Here is a 27,713-nt window from a genome sequence, read left to right as displayed (position 1 = left end):
ACATTGCATTTAACAAGATTACAAATTCCATCAAACATAAAATTGACGTAACGTTGCCTTATTTCAGGACATTGTGAAGCAAAACTGATAACGTATTTACGACCCTTCAGAACACATGCTTATTAACTTTTTATCAACAGGTCTATTTTTTGCACATGCAATAAACTTTGTACAAAGATTTGTCCTTTCCTACCCCCATTTTCGGTAAGCTTGACCGCAGAGGCATTTTGAGCTCTGCCAGGGATACGGACTAAATTCTGCTGGCTCGTAAAACTCGAAGAACGCTCCCTAGCGTTTGCGTACGTAATTCGTTATAAAGGCCGCAATTAGTCTACACAATTTTGTCAACTTTGAATACACACCACGCGATATAACCTGACCCTTATTTTCAGCAAACCAAAATGAGCTTGTTTGTTTAAATACCTGAGGACACCGGGCGAACCGCGTATAACGCAGGAAAATACCGAAAGAAAAATCATGGTTCAACGAATATTTGTCATGGTCCTAATAAAGGGCGTAATAAAAATTAATATTTTGCGAGAAATCGTACTTGAGATGCCCACTATTTCAAATAAATGTAACATTTGTGTAATGCAAAGTTTTCTCATGACACTGAGAAACGTAGCTCATAACAGCCACGTGACGATTTCCAACACTGGCTTAAAATTTTTTGGAAAAGCTGTGTTTTATCCACATACATTTACCTTCGCACACAAATTTGTGATAGCGTTTTTATAATGTTCGGTAAATTTGATCTTGGCGGCTTTTGTAGTTATGCCAGGACATTGGACTAAATCTCGCGCCGCTCATACAGACTCTTAAGGATCTGGAGTACTTGCATATGCCCACGAATAACCAATAGCCACGAATAACCCACCCTTCTTGGACGTTTACTACACATTACCGATAACTTGCGTCTTATTTTCGCCAAATATGAACAAGATAATTTGTTTAGTTCAGCGAGGATAGCGGAGAAACCAACAACAAGACAGAGAGAGAGAGAGAAAGCAAGGATAGGAAAGGCAGGGAGGTCAACCAGAACAGCATCCGGTTTGCTACCCTACACTGGCGGCGGGGGAAAGGGGAATAGAAAGAGGAAGAAAGGGAGAGAGTAAGCACTGAGTACGCGTGGGAAGGACACCATACACAAGCACACTATAGACGGTCTCTTAAACCAGTGCACTTCAAGTGCTCCACTAGTGCACGAATCGCTTTTCGAGCCAGTGATGGGTGTGCCACGGTCCGAGTATCTTTGACTCGGTGAACGGTCTGGACTCCAGTCGGCGTAAAGTTGCGCGCAGAGAGAGGCGTTGGACATCTTAGCGAGGGCAGGTACACAATAGGTGTTCGATGGTCTCCTCGCACCCACAGGAGTCGCACATCGGATTCTCGGCCATTTTCATACGATAGGAGTATGCGTTCGTGAACGCCACTCCCAGCCACAAGCGACACAACAAGGTTGTTTCGCCGCGGGAAAGGCTAGATGGCAATTGTAGCCGTAGCTGGAGGTCCAGTTTACGTAATCTGCAATTGAAGGCAGTTGAAATCCAGAGATCTTGTGAATTCTTGCGTGCAAGTAGGCGAAGTTCTCTGGCAGCGTCCGACCTCACCAAAGGTGTTGGACGCGTCTTGGTATCTTCGTGGGCACACCGGGCAGCCTTGTCAGCTAGGTTGTTGCCGACGATGCGACAATGAGCAGGGATCCATTGAAATATAATGTGGTCTCCTCTTTCCAGAGCATGGTGGTGCGTTTCCCTGATGTCACATATCATCTGCTCGTACGTTCTCTGACGTAATGCAGACTTGATGCTGTGGAGGGCGGCCTTAGAGTCACAAAATACGATCGATTTCTCTGTTGGCTCTTCAGTGGCGTACATCATAGCGGGATGGAGAGCTGCAAAGTCTGCCGATGTAGATGTAGTCGTGTGCGACAAGTTGAATTTAACTGTAACGTTCTTGGCTTAAATGACGAATGCGGCAGTTGAGCTGGTAGGTGAGGTCATACCATCGGTATATATATGAATGTGGTCATGATACGTCTGGTGCAGTAATAGGAGCGTAAATTGCTTCAGAGCCGACGCTGGATGATTGGACTTTTTGTAATTCCAGGAATAGCGAAATTCACTTAAGGCTGTCGCAGGCACCACAGGGGAAAGGAAGGCTTCGCCGCCGGTGTAAAAGATGCCGGTATGCACTCTTGATGAGCGCTAATCACTCGTGAAAAGGTCACTTGAGGTCTCTCGGCTGGTAGGGAGGCCAAATGATGGTCGGGGATGCTTGACAGATGGCGAATGTGCGCTCTGAGAGAGTCGACAGCCACATGTGTCTGGATTATATGATCTCCCGCGAGTGTTGCTGCTGTTGAGGTGCACCGAGGCAGCCCTAAACACGTGCTTAGGGCTTGACCTTGTATGCTCTCCAAGGCGCGAAACTTCGTCTTGCATGCATTTGACAACACTGGTAGGCTACAACGTAGGAGTCCGAGAAACAAACTCCTCTACAGCTGCAACATAGAATGGACTGGTGTACCCCAGTTTTTCCCGCAGAGAAATTTGAAGACCTGAGCAATGGCGACTAACTTCTTCTTCAAATAGACGCAGTGTGGGCTCCACGAGAGGTTGCGGTCAATGATGACGCCCAGAAAGCGATGCGTCTTAACATAGGATACAGCTTGACCATTGAAGGTACTAGGATACAATGACATTTGTTTGCGCGCAAAACCAAGTAATGCGCACTTTCCAGTAGACACACTGAGGCCTTGTTCTCGGAGATATGACGCCGTCTTGGTTGCCGCCCGCTGAAGCCTGGCTCTTAGCTGAGGGCGAGTCACCGCAGAGGCCCAGATGCAAATGTCGTCGGCGTATATTGAGACATGAACTGTCTGCGGTAGGTAATCCGCTAGTCCTACCAGGACGAGGTTGAACAAAATAGGGCTCAACACTCCACCCTGCGGCACACCACGGCCGATGTGGGTCTGAAGTTGGTCCGTCTTTGGTTTGTAAGAAAAAACGCCTCTCAAACAAATAGTCCCGAATCCATTTATATATCCGGCCACCAACTCCAACAGCCTCAAGTGAGTTTAGTATGGCCTCATGGGCGACGTTGTCGTATGCTCCTTTTATATCTAGAAAAAGTGCCGCAGATAGGCGCTTGAGGCTTTTTTTAATTTTTCACCCATGTTACGATGTCAATGACGTTGTCGATGGACGTGTGACCTCGACGAAAGCCTGTCATGGCGTCGGGATAGATGTTGGATCGTTCTAGGTACCATTCCAAGCGGGCAAGAATCATTCTTTCCATCACTTTGCTGACGCAGCTCGAAAGCGCAATCGGACGATATGATGAGAGCTCAAGCGGAGACTTTCCAGGTATCATAATGGGGATCAAGCGGCTCGATTTCCATAGTTTAGGAACGACGCTGTTCTGCCAAGACTGATTGTAGTACTTGAGCAGCTCATCACGTGCGTCATGTCCAAGGTGACATAGGGCAGCATACGTGATGCCATCAGGTCCTGGTGACGAAGAACGCCTGCAGGTCACCAACGCAGCATCAAGCTCTTCGAGTAAAATTAGCATGTTCATTTCTGGTACACGTACCTCAGGGATGTCATTCAATGCTGCGTCAGTAATGATGGCCACGGACCCAGCAACCCGTGCACAGAACTCTTCAGCCACTTGAAGTTCCGAGCGGAGTTGGTAGAGGGCCAGAGCAGCGAAGGGCTTCCTTTGATGCGGAGATGAGCGAAGACTCCTAACCGTTCTCCATATGTGCGAGAGCAATTTTCGGGGATCAAGCGACTGACAGAAACGTTTCCATCGCTTATCTTCCAATTTATCCATGCGACGCTGGACTTTCTTTTGTATGCGTCGCGAAGCCCTCAGATCCAAGAGGGACTTCATGCGCCGATACCTCCTCTCCGCCTGTCGGCCTGCCGCACGCGGCCTCTCCAGTTCCATGTCCAAGTCTGTTCGCCTTGCTGACCTTGTAAGCGGGCAGATGGGTGTTTTCAATGCCTCTGCGATTGCTTCTTCGATAGTGTGTGAAAGGCTTTCCCGACATGTGTCATCCATATCCTTCTAAACTTTGACCAATCAACTGTACGCAAGACAGTAGAGGAGCGCTGCTCAACTCCTCTAATCTTTATGTATGTTGGAATATGGTCGCTTCCATGTGTTTCTATGTCCGTAAACCATTGGGCGCTCGAGGCAAAGCGCCGTGACACCAAAGTTCGAGTAGCTACTATAGGTCGTGCCTCGCAGAAATGTAGGGCTGCCGTCATTCACACAGCCCAAATCATGGTCGGCAGCAAAGGAGGCAAGACTTTGGATTCAATTTTAGTTCTTCTCCATAGCTGGTGATGCACGTTGAAGTCACCTGTGATAACCCAGGGGCCATTGTTCATTAATAATATTTTCTTAAGTCGTTCGCCGTCAAAGTGACCCGCTGGGAATATGTAGGCTCCAATTAATGTAAATGACACATTCTTTTTTTGGACATTTAGGCAGACAAAAATCGTATGACGCCTCATAAGAAGGAAGAACGAGTCTTTAGTAATTATTTGCAACGCTTCTAATTAAACCAAGAACATGGATGTTTTGCCACACATTAAACTTATCATTCCTCTTATTTTAACCTCATTGAAAATTGGTATCTTGTACAGTTAGTTTAGGACTTTTCGAAACATCGACAAGAACTGCAGTGTGACAGTCTGGAACGCTCGGGTAAGCAACTTTCCGTGAAGGCTGGGATTAACCTACACAGGTTAAATATTGATCGTTCCTAACTCGCAGCTTGCTTCTTACTTCAACGTAAGAATAAAGCACACCTCGCATAGTTCATCGAGGAGACCAGGAACAAAGAACTACATGCTGTTGTGATCGACCTGTCAAATGTGAGAAGCGTTCAAACTGGCCGACCACAAGGTCAAGACGGCGTCAACCGTCTCTCCCTCACCTGCACCCCCCCCCCCCCCCCCCCCACATTGAGCAGACACGAAAAGATCGACGGCGAAAGCGCTAATACTTCCACAGGCTCCGGAAGAACACGTAGACGGCCACAGAACCACCAGGGGTTATTTAAGGCCGTGTTGGCCCCCGTGTAAATCAGAACCTCTCGATACTCAGATGAGAGTCACATCCATGTACCAATGAAGTGAATACAATCTTTTCTACTCTTTTTTTTCATCATCACTATGCCCGGCTTCGTCCTCGTTTCCTGATTCTTGTGGTGAACACCTGCCTCACCCGGTCGAGATTGTATCAATGCCTCGATAACGCGTGAAAACTCGAAGAAGACGCATATTTAGTAATTCTTTTCAAAACACACATTTAACCTACACACTTCTTTTGGTACACATCACTCATAAAGTGGCCCCAATTTCTTTTACACATAAGTTCTCTCTCGTTTGGGTCCTCCCAGGGAAGCGGGAAAATTTTGTAAGCGTTAAAAACGCCTGTAAAATGAACTAAAACGAGGCCTTAGCCATTTTTATTTAACCCCTAACTGACACGAACACTTCAAGATATGCCTGCGTTTCGCCCTTAACATATCCAACATTTCCTCAATATATAAACTTCGGGATTATTTTAGTTTGTTTGTTTTTGTCAAGAAAGCGTGCGAAACGGGCTTATAATGTTTTTGAGCGGTTCTAGTCGCCATCAACACTTTCGCTGGAAAACTTTCACCTGTGTTGGGAAGGGATAAATACTTCGCAAACGAGTATACGTTCATGGCTGTAACAACGCGAGTAAGACAAGGGTTAAGAAAATGAGCGGCCACTGCAAGACGCTGTGTATTGTCCCTTATTTTATGTCTTTATTTTTTTGGCGCTTGGCTCGTGATCGCAAGAAGCTCTTACTCCAGATTTGTTTGTAAGGGCAAATACGAACCAGTCATGATTCTGGGCATACCATTCGCGAAGGGGGCCGGCCAATCCCAAAAAGCACTTACGAACAAAACGCCTTGTCTTGACTTTATTCGCATGGTTGTAGCGATTTCCACATATGTGAACGAATAACAAACCAGATGTTTCTCCTTCGGTTAACATGCTTGTAATTACCATCGCTATTTGCCTAAGGAACAGAACGATGGGCTGGTCAGCTATTTCATAATATGATCTGTAGCGCAAACGGAGCACGCAGTATGCCAGGAAAGGTGATTGCACAATACCCTGGCTTCGTCATTGCTTTCACATTTCGTGCCCCTTTGGCGCTACAGGTAAACATAGCCTTTTCAGGTCTTTTTCCACACATGTGAATACGTACCGTAATCTTGATTTCGTTGCTGTTAGCCTTTGGGACTACAAAAAACGACACCACACCGTTGTAGTCTGTCGATCCGCTCAACAAAGGCGATTTGCAGTCACACGTCAATTTCGTTTTTACTTTCGCTGCCTGCCCACCATTTGCGTACGTCACGTCCACCTGGAAGAAGTGAGACTGAGTACAGGGTATAGGAGGGCGTGCGGTGAAGACATGACACCGCAATTTACAAACCGACTCTAATGCCAGTTGGCTCTGCTCAGTGTGCGACAGATGCACAAGGGTTGAAGTGAGCATTCCATAAATGGAACCAGTGTACAATTTCTGGACCATATTTTGTCAGTGTGAACCTATTACAACGCCAATGACGACAACCTGAGTGACGGATCGGAAAATAATTGAATTTAGGTGAAGGACAGTTTGCGGTATAGATTAATAGCTGATAAGAAGCGACCGTTACAAAAAGAATTCAGTGTATTTTGGCCGGGCATGTAATCAAAGGAACAACCACCGATTGATACAATAAAGCAATGGGCTTCAAGAAAACGAATATAGGCAGCACAGTCTTAGATCTACGGTTAATAAGGAGGTCCGAAAACGCAGAAAACAAAGCTGCACAATAATGACGATAATAATAATAATAATAATAATAATAATAATAATAATAATAATAATAATAATAATAATAATAATAATAATAATAATAATAATAATAATAATAATAATAATAATAATAATAATAATAATAATAGTAATAATAATAATAATAATAATAATAATAATAATAATAATAATTAAGTGAGACAACAATGAGCAAGCCTATTTAGGTCTTATTCCACACATGTGAGTACGTACCTTTACCTTGATTTCGTTGCTGTTAGCCTTTGGGACTGGAAACAACTATGCTATCACAAGACAGGAGTAACTGAAAGACCAGTGGGAGAGGCCTTTGTCCGGAAGTTCGCCTGATGAGGCGGATTAAGATTATGATGACGGGACTGCTAAGCATATTGAACGACATTAAGGCACGTTATTGTGAACAGCGGCTACCAGTGCCGGAACCATGGCGTCAAATATAGACCCGAGCACGGAAATAAAGGGCCGAAAGTTAGTGTTGACACGGCAATATTATCGTCAGGATGAGACCACCGGGAACAGCCAGCTCTCACCATCACGTAGAAGCCCTCATTCGGCTTAAAACTCCTTTCGGTGCGAGCCACGGAGAGCAGGTACGGAGTCGTGGTGAAGACGGCCTGCTCGCTGCGCGCGGACTCCCGGATAGCCGTCGCTTCCTCCATGACCGTCGCCTCGACGACGAGACGAGCGCGTGCACCGAACAGAGCGTCCAGCTTCCGCTCACCCAGCCTGGCAGCCAGGTCATCACGACTCAGCACGTACCTGGCCTGACCATCCTGAAGCTGCAATGAGCATCAATTTTAGCTCGGCTGAATAATTATATACAATTTGCTTGGAGCATCAAGCATAGCGATAGTCGCTATTCTTAAAAAAAATACGGGGACAGGTAAGCACTTCTGGTGAGTGGCAAATTCGAAAGCTATAATGTCGAATTGAACGCCGCTGAGCGGCCCTTCGAGTTTAGCGTTGCGAGTAATGTACCCTAGCGGTACGTGCTGCCCGAGCCAGCAAGCAGCAGCAGCCTGCGGTGCCTGCACCACATGCTGCCGATGTCCTGCGCGAAGAGAGACCGAGGAAGCAGCTGCGGCCACCAGAACCGGAAGGCGCGCGCAGCAGCTAAGCCCAGGGGTGTGTGTGAGAGAGAAAGAGAGAGATACGAACCGCGCGCCGGCTTCCGAGAACGAGAGCGACTGTGACATGGCGTCTCGGCGATGGCTCCTCTCCTCACGCAATACCTGGCGCGCTATCGTTTGCAGCAGGTGCGCCGTTTCACCCACTCTGCTCCTTCGAGGTGCGCTTGCGACGTGGCGTCGCAGCCAATAGGGATTTACCTGCCGTTTCGCTGCTGCAGACGACAGACGCCGGCCTTTTCGTTCAATGGGTCATTTGACACTTTCGAATCAAACGAAGGAAATTAAAAAGACGTTGGCACGTCATGTTTATTATGGTACCCAGCTAGTGCTATAGATGTGTCGGCTATGTGTCGTTAGAAATGAAGTCATTATAGAGGATTGTTTGTTGGTGATTAACACTTGCCTCTGTCTCTGTCTTTCTCTCTTTTTTCCGTTTGTAGTATGCGTGTGCGCACGTGCACGTGATTCTCAAATAAAATATATATATGTACGGAATACTTAGACAGCTGGGTCAATTCATATGGCTTTTTACCGTAGAGTGGCCGAAATACGAAGGTGCTTTGTTGGGCGGGCACACGTTAAAAAAAAAAGTAACGATGCTGACCGAAAAATGATGATGCACAATCTACCGCTGCTGATCAGTGTTGATAACTGTCTAGGCTGGTTAACTACATATAGTTTATAATCTGGAATCACAAAGATGCACTCAAGTTATTCTGTTACCCTGCGCATGCCAATTTGCTCACAACTGTAGCCACGCAGCCTAAGCCATTCACGAGACAGAAGGTCTGACGTCTTACCATCTTAGGCGCGTTGCTGGTGCCTATCTCCTCCACTTTGCCCAGCTCGTTCTTGATGGAGAATCGAAATGACACGAAGCCGTGAACGGTCTTTTGGTTGACAAACCTGCAGAGATTGTTTCATTGAGCTTTCTACAGGGAGACGGAAAGTCAGCGAAGCCAGGTCTGCTAACCGACCAACCGACTCGTGTCTCGCGCGTTCTTGACTGATCGTATCCTTGACGATCATGGACTCTTCAAAACAGTGCTCTTGGTAAAAAAGAAAAGCCCCTCCTTATTCCTTTATCACGACGGCTCCTTTGTTTTCAAAGTACTTTTGCTATCACGAAAAAATATTAATAATAATAATAAAAAACGAATAATATAAAAACTAAAAAAGACGCACCTTGCTCACTTTCTACGTTCCTCGCTTCGTATTATCCCCTCTGTGGCCCTGAAATTAGTCCTAAGAAGTTCAAATACACTGTTTTGTTTAAAGCGAGTAGCTTTCCTTGACACTTTCGCCCGTTTTCATGGTTGATGGTTGGTGATCACTGGTTGGACTTTCACCGTCGATACGATGCAATGGCGCCGAGGGAAATGGTGCATGCTTTAAGCAGCTGAGTTGTGGAACGCCAACGGTAAATATGTCAAATAAAAAAAATTGCTTGATGAGGCTGCCGTAGATGGATCCGGTACCGCTTCAGATGTGCTAGTTCACGGTTGCAACCTATACGCAATTACGCAATACTGCAACAAGCCCAACCTAAACGTCCTCACTACAACAACTATGCGCTTTCAAGCGCACCATTTGTTTTATAAAATTAGCACCTTTGTAGAGACATTCGGCTATTAGCTATACGCTGAAAAGCAACGTCTGGATAGACAATCAACGACTGGATAGTCTTCCTTTCCAGCTCGCCGCCGCTGAGCATGCTGCACATAGTGCCCTTAGAAGATTTCTTAGAAAAGTCTGCCCAAGGAGAAGTTTCTCTTCGGCACTTTCTCGCCCTCCAGTGTACGGCAGCCAACCAGAAGCGTTCCTGGTTAACATCCCTGGCGTCTTCCTTTTTTTACTCCCTCCTTCATATCAAGTTTGTCACATACACCATATTTATGCCGAAACGTGGTAAAACAGTGTTCATTCGGAAGCTACATTCTTAGCAAGCGTAAGGAAAATGCTTCAAAGAGTATTGCTCAAGACGCTTCCCAAACACACTTTGCAAAGGCGATACACATCCCACATACCGTCACTGACTACAGAAAGCACATATCCACAGATCCTAAGCTTAACCAAATTCTGTAGCCATGAATTTCCACAAAACATTTAACAATGTTGCTCACGGCAACAGACTGCGAAAACTAAAAGCCTCCATTTCAGGCAGCATGCGGTACGAGTACTTGAAATACCCCCTAAGGGTACGCACGTAAACAACAAAAGGAGACGCCAGCTCAAAAAAAAAAAATATCCCGATTCACAGAAAAGCATCCTACGGGGCTCAGCCACCTCACGCTTCCAGGTTCGTCGGCATAAACAATACCACACACAGGAAATCGCCAGAACGGAAGAGACTCCAGAGGCGGATCCCCATTTACTACACCTGTGGGATGCCAAACGGGGCCTCACCCGTCGCTGTAAAACACAGAACAGCAGGAAACTGAAGACACGCATAGCACAAATAACAGCGGAAGCAGGAGACTATGCCATGCAACTCGCCTCGGCGAACTGGTATAGATTCTGCGACTCCTTCGGTGGCACCCTGGATACGGCCAAGACGTGGCACATCCTCAAAACCATCCTGGACCACACCAAAACGAAAGGAGGAGGACACAAGGCCCTGGAGCGGTTACTACACACCTACCCAGGTAGCAAACAAGACCTCATCGACGCCATCACGACCAAGTGCTATGGAGATCGCGCTCCCACACAACCATGTACAACACCCTACAAAGGGCAACCCAACCCACTAATGTACTAATGTTTAACAGAAAGCGGAATGAGAACGGTCATCGCAGCCACCACCCGTAACACAGCGGCGGCCACGGACCCCATCACGAATCCCATGATCAGAAACCTGAGCGATGAGTCCATCTCCGTGCTCACGGCCTTTCTCAACCAACACTGGGAACAAGGTGCGCTGCCGACGATGCGGAAACACGCACGAATAATCGCGATCGCCAAACCGGGCAAGAAAATGGCAATTAAAAACCTCAGACCTATCTCGCTTACGTCCTGCCTAGGCAAGGTGTACGAGAAAAATATGAACACGAGACTACAGAGACACTTACAAGACAACAAACACCCACCGGACACCATGATCGGTTTCCGCGCAGGCCTGTCCGTACAACACGCACTACTCCGAATCAAAGAAGAGGTTCTCAGCAACGTTCCCCACAGCGGCGAACACATCCTCCTAGCAATCGACATCAAAGGGGCTTTCGGCAACGCCAGCCACCAAGGAATCCTAGAAGGGCTCGTCAACACCAACTGCGGCGAGCGAACGTACAAGTATGTTCAGAGCTTCCAGAGCAACCGTACGGCGGAACTGAAGAGGGGAGAGATCCAGACTCCAGTGTGCCACCCTCCCAACAAGGGTGCACCACAAGGTGCTGTCATCTCACCCGCGCTCTTCAACTTCACCATGAGCGGCCTCGCAAGCAAACTGCAGGAGGTAGAAGGCCTTCGGCGCGCAATCTCGCACACGACATAACACTCTGGACCACAACCGGGTCCCTCACTGAAAAAGAAGAACGGTTTGCAAACTGCGGCTCACATCATTCAAGAATACGTCAGCCAACGGCGACTACAATGCTCTCCCGGGAAATCTGAGCTCGTGTGCATCTGGCGGTGGTGGTGGTGTTACAGCAGGCGGGGTTAGCCTGGCCTACATAGCCGGCAATTGTTCCGCCTGAGCCTCCTACTCCTACGAGTCTGGCGAGGCCGGGGTAACCACACAGTCACCGCAGAACCAACAAGAAAACTCACCTCAACGGGGACCTCATACCAGAGAAGCCATGGCTCAGGGTGCTGGACATGTGGCTGCAGTCCAACCAGTGGGTCACGCACACCCTTACACTCCTCAAAACTAGTGTCAAGGCGATATCACGCATGTCCTCCCGTATAACACCCAAAAACAGAGGCATGAAGGAAGGAGACACCCTCCGAGTGGTCAGAAGCCTGGTGGTGAGCAGAATCACATAAAGTCTGCCCTGCTACCATCTCACACAGTCCGAGACGAAGCAGGCCGACACGCTCTTGAGGATGGCTTTCAAGACCACTCTCCGCCTGCCGATGAGCAGCACATCGACTACAAAATTATTGGCGCTAGCATTACGCAACACCCTCACTAAACTGAAAGAAGCAACTTACGTCTCGCAACAACAGAGATTTGCGCGGACTCGCACGGGCCGACAGGTCCCTAAAAACCTTGGGCTTCCAAGCTATAATAACATGAACCCAAGAAAGCTGCTCAATACCTCGTCACGTCCAGGACAGGTATCACGTCGCCCCGATACCACGCAAGATGGACCCTATGCTACACTCCGACAGGCGGAGAGCAAAGACCCAGTACTTGGAGAAAACATTCAGGTTTTATACCACGGTCCATTTTACAGATGCCGCCATGTATGGGACGAAGAACAAGGGCGCAGTGGCAGTAGAATGCGACCGCCGAGGCCATGTTACCTCCGCTGCATCGACCCGCCCCTGCACGATCCCGTAAGCCAAAAAGCTGGCCATTGCGATAGCCATCCGCGAAGGCCAACACGCAAACAAATTACTGGCGCGTAATAACGCCAAGCGTCAGCGCCGGACAGTGAGCGAAGAGCAGCGCCAACGCTCTCAGTCATAATGCTCAGCAGCACGTGGGTTCGAATTTGCGAAACGTTCCGAACGCCGCTTTCCTAAACAACCAACTCGACTGTTGGGTATATATGACTGACAGGTTTCAAACTGGAACATACAATGGGGCGCTGAAACTTTCTAAATTAGGATAATGGTGAAACCACGGCATGTCGACCGCTTCAACGCAGGTGCTGTAAGCGTGCCCTGCAGTAGGCAGCTGACAGCGCCAATGCGACCGCGGCTTAGCGAATTCCTCTGTTCAGCTCTCCATGTGTATACACGAAACTTCGCACCGGCACAGGTAACAATAAAACAGTCAACAGTGTGCTAACGTCTCAAGAGCTGCAGCTACGTCTTGCCACACCACATGGATTGCAAGCCAGACAGTGATACCGCCCAAATCGCAACTTTTGAGCCATGCAAATATAGTAGTTTAATGCGCCTCACATCGGAAATCGTAATCCTCTTTTAACATCGTACATCCAACGCGTTTAAAATACGCATACGTATCTTTCTTTATGAAACTCCTAAATTCTTTACGTGTCTCCGACAAGTTGGAAAAGACATTTGCCTGTTTGTTCATTAAGAGGAAATTGATAATCAGGCTCAGGAACTTCCAGCCATCCGCGAAGGCCAACATGCAAACAAACCACTGACGATCCTCACGGATTCCCAGCAGGCCTGCCGTAACTTCCTACAGGGAGGAATCGGAAGATTCCTATCTATCTATCTATCTATCTATCTATCTATCTATCTATCTATCTATCTATCTATCTATCTATCTATCTATCTATCTATCTATCTATCTATCTATCTATCTATCTATCTATCTATCTATCTATCTATCTATCTATCTATCTATCTATCTATCTATCTATCTATCTATCTATCTATCTATCTATCTATCTATCTATCTATCTATCTATCTATCTATCTATCTATCTATCTATCTATCTATCTATCTATCTATCTATCTATCTATCTATCTATCTATCTATCTATCTATCTATCTATCTATCTATCTATCTATCTATCTATCTATCTATCTATCTATCTATCTATCTATCTATCTATCTATCTATCTATCTATCTATCTATCTATCTATCTATCTATCTATCTATCTATCTATCTATCTATCTATCTATCTATCTATCTATCTATCTATCCTCTCACGCTTTCTCATTTTATCTCCTAGGCACACAAACTAAGTACTCCAGCCGACCCCCCCCCCCCCCAAGAAAAAGGTAGACCAGCACATGGGTCCGACAGGCTCACCAGACAACCGATGTCCATTGTTAGATACGGGACCTTTTCCTGAGCCTACTTCGAAATCACCAGACCACATCGAATCACGTCGCAGCTACTTAAGCCAGGTACAGGTAGATGTTCTTCTGCGCTCCACAGAAGAACATCTACCAAATTCCCGAGGCGCCGCACGTCCAAACAAGTTGGCGTCCCCCACCTCGTGCGCCGCAGGTGGAGCTATTCACTGCTTGACTCTTCCCGAAAGTGTAGCGGGAGCCTGGCCCGGTTCCAGGTAACGTGGGTCCCAAGGCAAGTCGGCTGTAATGCACCGGCTGTAATCCCCCCATCCGCCTTTGTGAAGGCAGTTGCAAGCCAGGAAGGCAATACCGCAGAGAGAAGTAAGCCCTCGGACAATCGGGGCCCAAGGAGCGACCCTCTGCTACGGTTGTGACACAATCGCACGGGCGCTTACCATTGGCCGAAAATGATGCCACCTGAGCGGCCTCACCGATTGGCAAAAAATGACGCCACCTGAGCGGGTTCGCCGATTGGCCGAACGTGACGTGACTTCGAGACACCGAAAGGGTGAAAATCCAGAGACCGGGAGCAGCTAGGGAGCATTCCTTCATTCATCTCTTTCGAGCTTCTTGCCACGGGCCGCAGCGTCCGAGTTGCTGCCGGCCCGTAATGACTTTATGACTGTTAATTTCTTTGTACTCTCACTGTAAATAATATAAATAAACCTCCAGTTTTCATCCCGACGTCCTCCTCAACCTCGGCCGACTCCCGCAGCCAACGGCAAGGTCCAAAAGTCTGGGGGAGAGCAATTGGGATTGTTCTCCAAATCCAACAACTGGTGGCAGTGGTGGGATCGTCCTCAATCTCTAACAACCTGGTGGCAGCGCTAGGGATGAACCTTCGTCCAAAGAGATCCAACACCATATAACTCCCAACTAATCTCGACACAAATGAACATCTCAATGAACAACTACTGCGTGCACATTTCTGCATCAATTGAGCACAATGCAATAGATTGCGCGGGCCCTCAACCATGATGTTAACAAGTCCCTGTTCAGAGGGTCTCAAGCAAGTGCTATGCGTCCTTTTTCAGGAAACTGTGTATAAGGAAGTCGTTGATGGGCGTTCCGCTTCGGTTTTCGTGCGGCGAAGAGGTCAGCATCAATTGCCAAAAAATAGGCCGCAACGAAACCTACGTCGGAGCCCCGAATTCGCTTTAAAATGAAATTATCAACTATTCTAAAAAAAGCTTTACCTTGCGTGAACTTCCATTGGAATAAACAAGAAATACCTTGTGCGCTTTATTTTCGCGAGTAATGAATATTTCTTTTGTTGTTGATTCTCACGTCGCGTTGTACCGTCTTCAACTATGGAGGTCAGCTAGGAGTTTGTACGGCTGCGGTGGCAAAATCTGACGGCGTGGTCAGCATTAACTGTCCATCAAAAGCCAACCTGCAACGCAACCTATCTCCTTGCGTGGGAACCCTGAAGCGACCATTTGACCAAGGTGACAGTGAGGACGCGTCGGTGATGACTTATCACAAATCGGGACCTTTGGACACCCATCTCCCGTTCACGCATGGCTCGAGCAATTTGCCAGTGCTATCGCTGGGGACGCACCATTCCAGCTCGCACCATTCCAGCTTTATTTCGCATGGCGTACATTCCCCGCGGCCGCTGGCGCCGATGCGACGCGAAGCTTGAACGCGTGGCCCACATTACCGTACGCCGCGGGTTCTGACAGTGCCCCGGGTGCGAGTGCCACTCGCCCTTTCCTCGGTATCTCTCTGCTTCAGCATCGGAGGCGCGCGAGTGCCTTCGCCTGGTAGACATTCACCTTCGGCGCTCTTCGCTGTTTGCCGTGCGGACTCACTTGGTCCCGCGCCCCTTTGAGCAAGGCGGCCTCTTTGCTTGGACTAGCCTGTGTAGCTGAGTGGACTTACCAGTAGCTCTCACCCGTAATGTGCGACTGCCAATTCAGTGCCGTAACCCATGTATTGTACGCGCCTTTCGTGTATAACAGGGAATAAACGTCCTTCCGTTTGTACGTTATATTATTCCTTTGTCTCTGTGCCTTGCCGGTGAGCTTGCGAAACCGCTGCGGCTCGCCTATGCATGCATTGCGAAGTAGGGACGAGTAACGTGTCTCCTTATACCTTATAGCAAGCCGCTAGCAGGAACGTTATCCCGGACCTCTAAGCACTATACGAAAGCCATCAACGGAACTCTACGAGGACGTTGGAGAGTGCAGCCAGACGCTCGCGTTGGTGTAAAAGCCGGTGAAGAATACAGGAACATGCGTCCTATATAACGCAGACTATAGAAGCACTAAGCTCGGATATAGTGAAGCATATGAGAAGGCTCGGGTATAGAAAAGAAATTGCACCGTATAAAGGGAAACCTTGTTGAAGTTTTGGGTAGATTTCAGGCAATGGCAAACACAGACACCCGATATTTCCGAAATGTGTCAGAACTCGCTTACACAGCTTCGCTGTCTTTGATGTATGACTTGCTCAAATTGGCACACTACATTTGCAAAAAGTTTTTTGTTATTCCCTCTATATCTCTCAATTTGCATGAATGTATGGGAAAGCACGAGGCGTATTTCCCGTCATCTTAATGTGACACTGAAGCTGAAGCTGCTACGAGTCGGCGCTATATACTCAGCGTCACAATATACCCCTCCCCGTGACGTAAGTTTTGTGAATGTGCCTTTCTTTGTTTTTTGTTTCGTATGACTGGGATCTTTAAAATGACTTACTTTGCTCTAACATCGATGTTAACGTCCGTGAAACTGGGCAGTATGTAGTTGTCTGTTCTTATCTGTACCGAAAACCGCGGCAACACTGCAAGTAAATGATAAACAATAAAGTGAGCAGCACAGGGTTATTAGTTGCTAAACGGCGTCCCTTGCAAAACTAAACAAGCAAGAGCTAAATAAAGAACAGTTTTCTTAGTTTAGTGAGAAAAGCAGTAGTATTGCGTTCTGTTCCCTTTCAGGAGAATTGGACCAACAGTTGGTTGTAGCATTTCCTGGCCTTTCTACGAATAAGTTAACCGCTACTGAGCTAAGTGCTGTGATGCTGCTGTTTCGTATTTGTGCGCGGCTGGAACACTTCTTGAAATACGCACTTAATAATATTTTGCATTATAACGAACAAAACAAACAGGAGGGCCCCGTTGTAAACGATAACACCACGGGCTCTCTTCTCTAACAGTTACCATCAATCTTCACACTCCACAGAGCGTTTGCGAATTGAATTTATCGGTCTCTCTTGTTTCGACAATTTAAGTGGTCAAAATACACGCGTGTCTCGAGCCTTACTACAATGCGGTATTTTTTAACAAGAAGGCTAAGAAAAATTTGCAGCCCTCGTAAGCTAACGTGACTGTTTTTCTTTTCTTATTTTAATAATCAAAATACCTATAAATTCGCAGCAATGTATAGCAGCACAACTCACACATATGACAAGTCACGAAGATAAATTTAAATTATACTCTGAATTCCGCGATTAGGTGGCTTCAAATGTTCCTCAAAATCTAGATTCACATATACTTGTTTCTTAGGACCATAAAATGAACTCAATCTCCGAAGTGTAGTATACGAATATAACTTACCATAGTTTTCTACGGCGAACGTTGTTGTCGTATTCTGTTGAAACTATAGACATGAAGAGAAGAGTGAGTGTTAGAACAGCTTTCTGAAAGCAAAATTAAGGTCAGAATATGTAATGACAAATTGAACACAATAGCCTTAAGGGCTCCGCGTCGCAGAAAATCTGTGTCGTCGTAGGCGTAGGCGTCGGCGTCCGCGGCCGAGAAAATCATCCCCAACCACGCATATCTTATACGGCAATAAAGTTTGTTCTCCTACCACTGAAGTTGCTCATACCTTGTCTTACGATCTTTAAGAGGTTATTACCGGAAACTTTGCGAATCACAGTCCAAAAACAAATGTCATGAAACAAAATACCGACAGCGCATGTCTTAAATATGTTAAATCTTCTCAGACTGAAATATCAATAGTGCGAAACAATAACAGAAGATTGGCCCAAGAAAGAGGCCAGGTTTGTACAAGAAAGCTTGCCTTCGTGCATATATTTCGCCGCCACTATCTTCCGGTAAACGTTACGGTTACGTATAAGCTGCAGTTTCCCGCTAGCGTGAGAAGCAGTCAAGGGACCTTCGAATGCTATCGGTGTTCCATTCTTAAAGGCGAAGTTCAGCGTCCACCAAACTTCTTTTTAAAATTTAGGTGAAGTCGTTGAACGAAGCTACGATTACAGTTTACTGAAATAGGGTACTATTGTATCCCCGAAATGCATGGTTGTATCTACGCGAGCAATGTAAAACGGCACACAGAGATTTGCATTCAAGTAGTCGCAATGATGGACTTACTTTGTACCCGTACCGCATGACCAGCTTTCACTCCCCGAGAAGAGTGTGCTTCGGCAATGTGAAAACATGAGTCAGCATAAGGTCTTGCTCAGGAATGAACTCCCTTTCCTCCAACACCACACCCTGGGGATTCTGGTAAGCCGTAATGGAGAAAACAATAAAGAAACGTAGTGGATCAACGCTGTAATAAATGACAACACCCATCGTGTTAAAGACCCTGAATTGGGGGTCTTTAAAGCAACAAAGGGATGTGATAGGATGTGCAGAGTTGACCTTGCCCAGCGGCTTTCACGGAGCCAAGACATTGACCGCACGTTCGAAGCGCTTCTCCATCGTTTAGGCTAGATGCAGCCTACACGCCTCACTTCTTGGGCCGCGTCAAAAGACGAGCTTACCCGCAAGGTAGTTACTGCGATAACTCCGACGCTTCGGTGGAACATACTATCACAGAATGCCCTCAGTATAACCAACAGTGGGTGACCGTTTCACCACCCTTGACAGACGTTCTCTCACAGTGGGCAAAGCTTGGACCGTGGTCATAACTCGATAAGGAGATGCGTGCTTTAAGTGGCCTTCGCGATTTTTTAGTAGACACTTCTCTTGTGCACTGCCTACAAGTGACATTACTATTTTGTCTTCTACAATGTTCGTTTTTAAGAAGTTGATCTCGCGGTGATGTTGTCCTTATGCGTATATGAAGAGTGTTAGGACTTGAGACTGTGTGGACTCCTTCCATTGTGTGGTTGTGTGGTCTCCTTCCATTTGGTGTAATGAGCAACCATCCTACAGTTACTGGACTTTGCTTTCGGTGCTGGTGCCCGTAGATGAAACAATCTGTGTGCGCTGGTCTTCGTATGTGTCGTGCTTTTTGTTATTTTCTTTTTTTATTATTTCTTGATTAAATAAATGTGAGATTTCGGGTTTACGGGCTCCGACGCAGCCGGCCTTCCCATGTTTCTACATATAAATAAGAAAAACACTTCCAGATCAACACGTGTTGTTGGACAATTTCGCCCATGATATCCAATAAATTAGAATAGTGCAAGAAAAACACGGACAGGACACGTATCAGCACAAGTACTTGAGCTGTTTTGTCTGTCCTGTCCTGTACCGATCGTGTATGTGTCTTTCTTGCGTTACTTTAATGAGTTCTGCCAGGTTACTTTTACGAAATAGAAAAAGCACTCACGTCTATTGAGAATACGCATTCTAAATTCATGCTGCTTGTTTTCTACTCCGCGAATGGAACTAGAATAATTACGTGAAATTAAGCAAAGTTAGCATGGGCCAACTGAAGGGCTCATGCTAATACTGTAGCCGTCCGTTGCTTCTGCAATACGAGTCATAACTCACCTACGCGGCTGCACACACAATTTGGGCGGAATAGCATCCCTCGGCGTTTCAGTGTCACACTATGTTAACTAGCGGCTATTGAGACACATTATACGCCGTGACGCAAAGCAAGCATCATCATCATCTTAATTCCTTTTTTTTTCTTTTTTTTTCAATAGCACATATCTTGTCTCTGCAAACGACGCGCAAAATGCGTGTCGTCATTCGTATGATGGCATACCAGTGGCTCTGCACTCATGCACAAATAAATGAGGACTGCTCTGCTTAGGTTTAATGTATATTTGCATTTCGTTTACGTTATAGCTCTCCAAGACACAAGAGTAGGTTCGGGCCCCTGTTCCGCGAAACCCTAAAGATAGCCGAGCGAAACACAGTGGTGGTAGTTGGGGATTTTAGCGCCACGCACCCCGCTTGTGGTTACCGCAGAGGAACCGTCAAAGGACGGAATATCTGGATAGATGCGCAACAGGAGGGGCTCGCACTCATTACGGATCCTCAACAACCCACGTGCACGGGTAACAGCATGAGCGCGGACACCACACCCGACCTCACGTTCACAAAAAAATACACAGGACCCCAAGTGGACGAACACAGAAGACGAACACAGGGCAGCGACCACTTCATTATAGCCGCAACAATACACGTGGGACTAACAAAAATGAAGGGTAGGAAATTGACGGTGGTGGATTGGGATATATTGAGATAGACACAGGCAGGCAACAACACAATGGCAGACATAGATAGCGCAGAAATTATAACAGCATGGAAAGCCAGCTGGGGCTAGGCAAAATGTGGACCGTCTACCGATGTCTCTTAGACCCCGAGGGCAGCAAAATAGCACAGAGACAGAACCTTAACAAGATCACCCACACTTACGAGGGAACCAAAGACGAACTTACTCGCGATATACAGAATGGGTACATAGTAAGCATTACGCGAGAACCGCAGAGCGCGTACATATATGGGCGGGGAAAACCCCGCGATGGACGAGGAAATCACGGAGGCCGAGGTGAGGGCCGAAATACTCAAGCTACGTGCAAAGTCGACGCAGGGTACAGATGGCATAATTGGAGAACCACGATTATTCGTGGCTCTCTAATCACATTCAATCCTTTAGGTACTTCTGTAACTCAAATCTGATCAAGTGTGCCGTATGCACGATTGAGCATATGTGTGGACCAGTCAAAAATCTCCCAAACAAAAGAAAGAAATGATGCCACGTGCGTCTCTCTCTTCCTTTGTCCATGTAAAGTTCTGAAGTAAAATCAAAACAGAAAGCAAAGCAATACGCACTCTGACTTCGAGCTTGAACTTCGTCGAAGCCGGCGCCAGTGATCCTTTTAAAGCGATGAACCTGATGTTGACTGTAAACATGGCAGAGAAAGAAACGGACAATTTAACAAGCAATGCTACATTTTTCGTCTCCCTTAGTAGGCTTCAAGCAATTGCGCGCATACACAGAGGCGTACACACGAACAGATCACCTGGTGCAGAAAATTCACCCCGGCGTTTTGTCTGAAAAGTGACTGACCTATTTACCTTCTTCATAAGTGAATTCAGTTTCATGTATTCGTTTTCAGTGAGTTTTTTTTTACATACTCGTAATCATCCCACAACTTGGTACAAGGCCAGCTTATGGCGCATGCTAAGCTTATTGCGACTTCGCAGTATAACGTGCCTGCTCGAATTCGAGCAATAATCATTGCTGCTTAAATAGATTCCTTAGAACAAATTAACTTGAATGAGCAAAGTACAAGACGTGACTGGGACCTAAAAAGATAGAGGTGGCAAGATAGTTCAAGCCGACCAAGTCAGCACTTATATAGAGAACATATGCCTCGTAAAACTTAAACATAAACTTAAAGAAAGTATGAAGTTTTACGTGCCAAAGCCACGTTATGATTATGAGACACGCCTAAGTGAGGGACTCCGGAAATATGAAACACCTGCGGTTCTTTAGCGTGCACTTAAATCTAAGTACACGGGTGTTTTCGCATTTATCAAAATCATGCCGCCGTCGTCGTGATTCGATCCCGTGACCTCATCCTTAGCAACCCAACACCATAGCCACTAAGTAACCACGGCGGGTCTCGTGGAAAGCTTCGTCTATTCAAAAGAAGGCAGTGAATATTAAGGGAACTTTGGGCAACGAAACATTCGTCGTGGCTGGCATCTATCTATACTTGTGCCATTTCGCAAAACTCCTGAGGAAAACTTCAACTGCCGCACAAATTAAACTATGACCTACTGTATTATGTGCACGTTCCTCAAGGTGGATTTATTCTTATGTGCATATTCCTCAAATATTTCATTTGCACATTCCTCTAGGTAGTGATGGTGGTGGTGGTGGTAATGGTGTTGTAGCAGTCGGGCTTATCCTGGTATACACAGCCGGCAATTATTCAGCCTGAGCATCCTTTGAGTGTCACTGTGTCTGTCTCCAGGTGTCGAAGGGCCCCGTGACTTGCATGAAGGCAATCTGCAGTCGTCGCAGCCTCTTCCTGAAAGCCGCGGGCCCTCCGGAGAAAAAGAGATCTTGAAAGGCCCTGTGCGAAGGACCAGTCTTTCGCAGCCTGTCGACCATCGCTTGTCTTTCTGTGTCGAACTTTAGGGCATAGCAAAATGAAATGTTTGATGTCGCCGATATCACTACAGAAAGCACAGAGCTGGGGAACGCACCGTCCAGTCTTGAGTAACCAAGCCGATTACATACGCGGAGTCGGTCCGGATGCGGTACAACAGCGTTGCTTCTTCCCGAATAAGACAATGGGTCACAGAGGCTCGGTGCGGAGACTCGTGGATTTCCTTAAAATGAATGCAGATTGCATCCTTAGGGTTCTGAAAAATGTTTGGCGCTCTTTTGGTATTCATGTCAGTGCTATATGCATGCAAGAGCGTCCGCTTTTTCATTTCTTTCAATTTTTACGCGGTATGGGTTCTATTGAAATTCCACGTTAAATGCCCTGCTCAGTAGAAATTTATTCAGTGCAAGAGATTGCCTTGTAAACTTCTCTCCAAGTAGCCCATGGTGTAATGCTTGCAACGCTGAGTCCGTCAGGACCACATCTCGTCCGGAATAGTCGCGTAGTTTTGGCAAGACGGTGGTAATTGCGGCACTTTTTACTTTTGTAGACGCAACTACGCGATCCAGGCACCCAGACCATGACACATCAAGGAAGGGTATGCAGAATGCCGCTGCGCAGCTGTCTGTCTGTGCACACACCAACCTGTCTGTGTACACTTTGAAACGCATGTGCTGAAGTAGTGTAGCACAGGAAACAGGAAAACAGGGATTCGGCAGTTGAAATGGTGCGTTTCGCCGGTAGGTGTTGTACACTGAGGCTGCAGGTAACATCCGAGAAAGACCATGGTGGGTCGAGGAGACTCAATTTAGGTCATCCCAGTTATCGAAATTTGTTCAACACCGCATGGAAATAGGAGCAAGTTTTTTTGCTTTCAGCCGCCGGAGAAGAGCTGTGCCTGCGTGGGACTCGCCCAGCCTTAACCTGAGATGCCAAAAGGCGGAGTGGAAGAGGCTCTGCTTCGTTGATATCCTTCTTCTTGAAGCCGCCTGATGAACTCCCGTTGCACTGCCTCCAAGCGCTCGAATTGGCTTGGTGAGTATGATATCAGCGGCAGCTGATAGAGAATGCGGCTTGTTATCAGGGCAGCTTAAGTGCAGTTTAACCATGGACATAGGATTGTCTCCCCAAACTACACCTGCCATGCGACGAAGTGTGTTGATTCTGTGCACTGATGCAGCCACAACACTTTATCCGGCGATTCGCCATAGTATCTTGAAGTCGATGGTGATGCCCAGGAATCGAACACTAATTACACGACGAATCGGATGCCCTCTAATATTCAGCGACAGGCGTGTTGACTTAGCCTCACTACCGGGAATACCACGAAGGCAGATTTTTGCTCTGGTAAAGACAGGCAAAGCGTCGACAAGTGGTGATCGATGACGGAGATTGCGGCCTGGGCTATCCGGGCCAAACGTTTCTGTTGAAATCCCGAGACCCAAACGGCGATGTTACCTGCGTATATGGACAATCTAAGTGCCGTCGAACCTACCTCCAGTGCGTGTGGAAGGGTGCCCTTGGTAACGTCAAAAAGCTAGGGTGATAGGACGCTTCCTTGTGGTACGCTGATGGAAATGCGTCGCTTTTCGCTCGCTATATTTCCGATTTTTATTTATTTATTTATTTATTCAAAATACATTGCAGGGCATACAAGGGAACTGAGTAAGGGGGTCAGAGAGAGAGAGAATGAAGAGGAAAGGCAGGGAGGTTAACCAGATATGAGTCTCCGGTTTGCTACTCCTACACTGGGGATGGGGGATAGGGGTTAGAAAGATGACAGAGAGGAAAACGCTAAAAAAAAGGAAAAAAAAACACGCACACATGGAGGCACACACACAAAAGGCGTTCCAGTTAAAGTCGTTCACTCAGGCCGGTAGATCGCAAAAAGCGCAACAGCGCTTGCACGGCCTTCTTCTGTGACGGTAGGTTCTTTCGATGTTGTAGAATTCTTTTCTCGGATAGCGCTTGGTCGTCCAGTTTGTCAAGTTCGTGGCGAAGGCATGCCCTCTGTGTACTGTACTGCGGGCAGGCACACAAAATATGGCCAATTGATTCTTCATGGCCGCAGTGGTCACAGGTTGGGCTGTCGGTCATCCCTATGCGGAATGCATAGGCTTTAGTAAAGGCAACGCCCAACCAAAGTCGATATAAAAGCGTACCGTCTCTACGGCGAAGCTGTGATGGCGCTCGAAGACTTAGTGTTGGATCAAGTGAGTACAGTCGCATGTTTCTTAAATGTGGCTCATTCCATTGCGACGCGGTGCACTGCTGAGCAAGTAGGCGGAGCTTCCGTGCTGCGTCAGTTCTAGAATGAAGAATCGGGACGCAGCGCTCCTCAGTATTGGCTGAGCGGGCAGCGTGATCCGCCCGTTCATTGCCGATAATCCCGCAGTGACTTGGAAGCCACTGAAAGGTTATCTCATGGCCTGCTTCACTTATATGTTGCAACGTCTCTGTAATATGGAATATTAGTTGTTCGTGTGGTCCACGTCGTAAAGGCGACAGTAGAGACTGCAGTGCCGCCTTCGAATCGCAGAATATTGTCCATTTATGTGGTGGTTCATCACCAATGTGATGAAGGGCAGTAAAGAGCGCTGCGAGCTCTGCTGCCGTCGATGTTGTCGCGTGGGTCGTCTTAAATTTGATTGTTGTAGCTTTCGCTGGTATGACGATTGCCGCCGCGGTGCTACTTGGAAGGACAGATCCATCAGTGTAAATATGCGTAGAATCACGGTAGTTCTCGTACAAATGTAGTAGCGTGAGCTGTCTAAGGGCTGGCGATGATAGATCAGCTTTTTTCGAGATACCAGGTATTGTGAGGTTGATTTTTGGCTGAGCGAGGCACCATGGAGGAATCGAAGGTCTAGCAGCCGGGGTGAAACAAGCTGGCAATGATTCATCATATGCGGTTATCGTCCGGCTGAAAGATGTGTGTGGTCTGTCCGCTGTTAGGGAGGCCAAGTGGTGACGAGGAGTCCTGGTCAGATGCCTTATATGGGTCCTGAGTACTTCAATTTCAATGTGGGTCTTGACAAGGTGATCTCCAGCGATTGCTATCGTAGCCACTGTTGAAGCACTCTGAGGCAGGCCTAGACAGATCCGGAGCACTTGACCCTGAAGACTTTGTATTGTGCGTAGATTTGTTTTACCAGTGTTGTTTATTGCTGGCAAGCTGTATCGCAGAAATCCTAGGAAAAGCACCCTGTACAGTTGCAACATCGCACTTGGCGACATTCCCCAGGTCTTGCCAGCGAAAAACTTGAACAGGTGGCAGATGCCTGTCAACCGTTTTTTCATGTATGATACGTGTGGGCTCCATGACAAGTCCCTGTCGATTATGACACCTAGGAACTTGTACGATCGGACCCGTCGTATTATTTGGCCATTTATCATTACACTGTAGTTGGCCATGGGTTTGCGCGTAAATGGCACTAGTGCGCATTTCTCTGAGGAAATTTCCAGGCCTCGATTACGGAGGTGGAGAACAGTTTGTGTGGCGGCTCTCTGAATTCTCGCTCGCAAATGTAGGCGTGTTACTGCAGACGTCCATATGCAGATGTCATCCGCGTACATTGATAGCCTGACTGTAGTTGGCACGTGCTCAAGGAGGGCAATTAGTGTTAGATTAAATAACACAGGGCTAAGTACACCGCCCTGGGGGACGCCACGGTAGCTATAATGTAGACAAGTATGGCCTTCTTCGGTGCTTACAAAAAAGGATCGCATGGATAAATAACTCCGTATCCATTTAAACATCTGACCACCCACTCCTACCTCTGCGAGAGCAGAGAGGATGGCCTCACGCGTAACGTTGTCATACGCCCCTTTAACGTCGAGGAACAAAGAAGCGCAGAGACGCTTACGGCATTTCTCATGTTGAATGTAGGTGACCGGGTCGACGACGTTATCGATCGATAATCGACCGCGTCGGAAGCCCGCCATGGCATCTGGGTAGGTGTTGTGGTACTCCAAGTAACACTCCAGGCGTCCTAGGACCATCCTCTCCATTACTTTGCCCACACAGCTCGCCAACGCGATCGGGCGATATGATGAGAGCTCCAACGGCGACTTGCCAGGCTTCAGCAGTGGAACAAGGCGACTTGTCTTCCAGGTTGTTGGTAGCGTGCCAACAACCTGGGGGTCAAAAACAGCATAAATAGTATAGGAACAAGTACCAAATAACGACGAATTTTAACCTGAGCGTGTGGCTCTCTAAGAAATTCAGGAACGAGTTGAAAAGCATTTCCAGAGACGCCCATGGCTTGGAGTGCGTTGATGATGCCGGTATGAAGCGCACAGTCGTATGCTTTGGCAAGGTCCATAAAGGTGGTGAGTGTCGAAAGGCCGTCTACGCGATGGTGCTCGATGTGGCTTAGTAAGTCCAATACACTGTCTTGGGCACTCAACCGTAGGGGAAATACGGTCATACACGATGGCAGTCTACTTCCTTGCTCAAGATACCAACTTAACCTCGTGCATATCAGTCTTTCCATCAACTATGATACGCATCATCTTAGCGATACTGGCCGATATGAGGCAAGGTTCGCAGGACCTTTTCCAGACTTGAGCACTGGCACCACCCATGCTGTCTTCCACGCTTCTGTGATCTCTCCTGCAGGCCAGACGCAATTATATATGTTCTGAAGGACTCGTCCTCGCTCGTATGGCAGATTTGTCAGCATTTGATTGCTGATCAAAACGGGACCCACAGTACAGCGTCTTCTTAATCTGCTAAGCGCCAAATCCAACTCACAAAAGATGAATGGCGTATCCATCACATGGAATGATTAAGGTGACACAGGGTTCGCCATTCCTGCTGATCAGCAAATGTGTATACACCTGAAAAACATTCTGCAAGGGTTGGTAAATCAAATTTTTTCCTTCCTTTAAAGCAAGTGCTTCGAATGACTAGTGTGGGGAATCGTTCCGGATAGGCTGTTGATTACTACCCATTTCCTTTTCATGGGAGTAAACGTCGATAAGCTCTCACAGAAAGCAGCCCATTGAACTCATCTTAAAACTTTTTTGCTACAACATATGACAGCGTTTATCCTGTTATATTCAGTTTTCGCGGAGGGATTTCCTTTTTTTGCTCATTAGTTACCGCTCCGCTCTCCTATGGCATGCGCAGAGACTCTTTAGTTTTCAGTCAGGAGTAGGAAAAGGACTCGGCAGTTTTAACACTGCAGTAGCCACTCTCTTGCTCCACAACATATCTGCGAACAGCTCCCATGATGATTCATCCAACGCTTCTCTGTACGTGTCCCAGCGTGTCATAGTACAGAATTGTCGACAAGCAGTCTGAAATCCCATGACGTTTGTGAAGATTGGGAATCGTCGGGGCCCATCCTGTGTCGGGCCGTTGTCGATCATACCAAAATGTATGTTGAGCGTAATAATAGGTCTATGGCAGTCCATTAATCTGGTGGCCTGAAGAGCAGGGGAATGTGGCATACCGAC

General features: G+C 47.1%; 1 protein-coding gene across 2 annotated transcripts in view; it reads right to left on the bottom strand.

Moving 5' to 3' along the window:
- The window catches only part of LOC139054561 (complement C3-like), a 190,169-nt gene that overhangs the window by 144,853 nt on the left and 17,603 nt on the right, over nt 1-27,713 (bottom strand). For both annotated transcript variants that reach the window (XM_070531704.1, XM_070531705.1), the window contains exons 4-10: nt 20,962-21,032; nt 18,316-18,447; nt 17,536-17,578; nt 16,679-16,763; nt 8,831-8,936; nt 7,431-7,679; nt 6,265-6,423 (exon numbers count right to left, since the gene is read on the bottom strand). In XM_070531704.1, coding sequence (XP_070387805.1) covers nt 6,265-6,423; nt 7,431-7,679; nt 8,831-8,936; nt 16,679-16,763; nt 17,536-17,578; nt 18,316-18,333 — 660 coding nt within the window. In that variant the 5' untranslated portion in view covers nt 18,334-18,447; nt 20,962-21,032. The remainder of the gene's footprint in view (nt 1-6,264; nt 6,424-7,430; nt 7,680-8,830; nt 8,937-16,678; nt 16,764-17,535; nt 17,579-18,315; nt 18,448-20,961; nt 21,033-27,713) is intronic.

This window comes from Dermacentor albipictus, chromosome 1, assembly GCF_038994185.2.
Source record: "Dermacentor albipictus isolate Rhodes 1998 colony chromosome 1, USDA_Dalb.pri_finalv2, whole genome shotgun sequence".
NCBI lineage: Eukaryota > Metazoa > Arthropoda > Arachnida > Ixodida > Ixodidae > Dermacentor > Dermacentor albipictus.
Note: the sequence above shows the minus strand (reverse complement) of the source record. Positions and strands in the feature narration are given on the sequence as shown.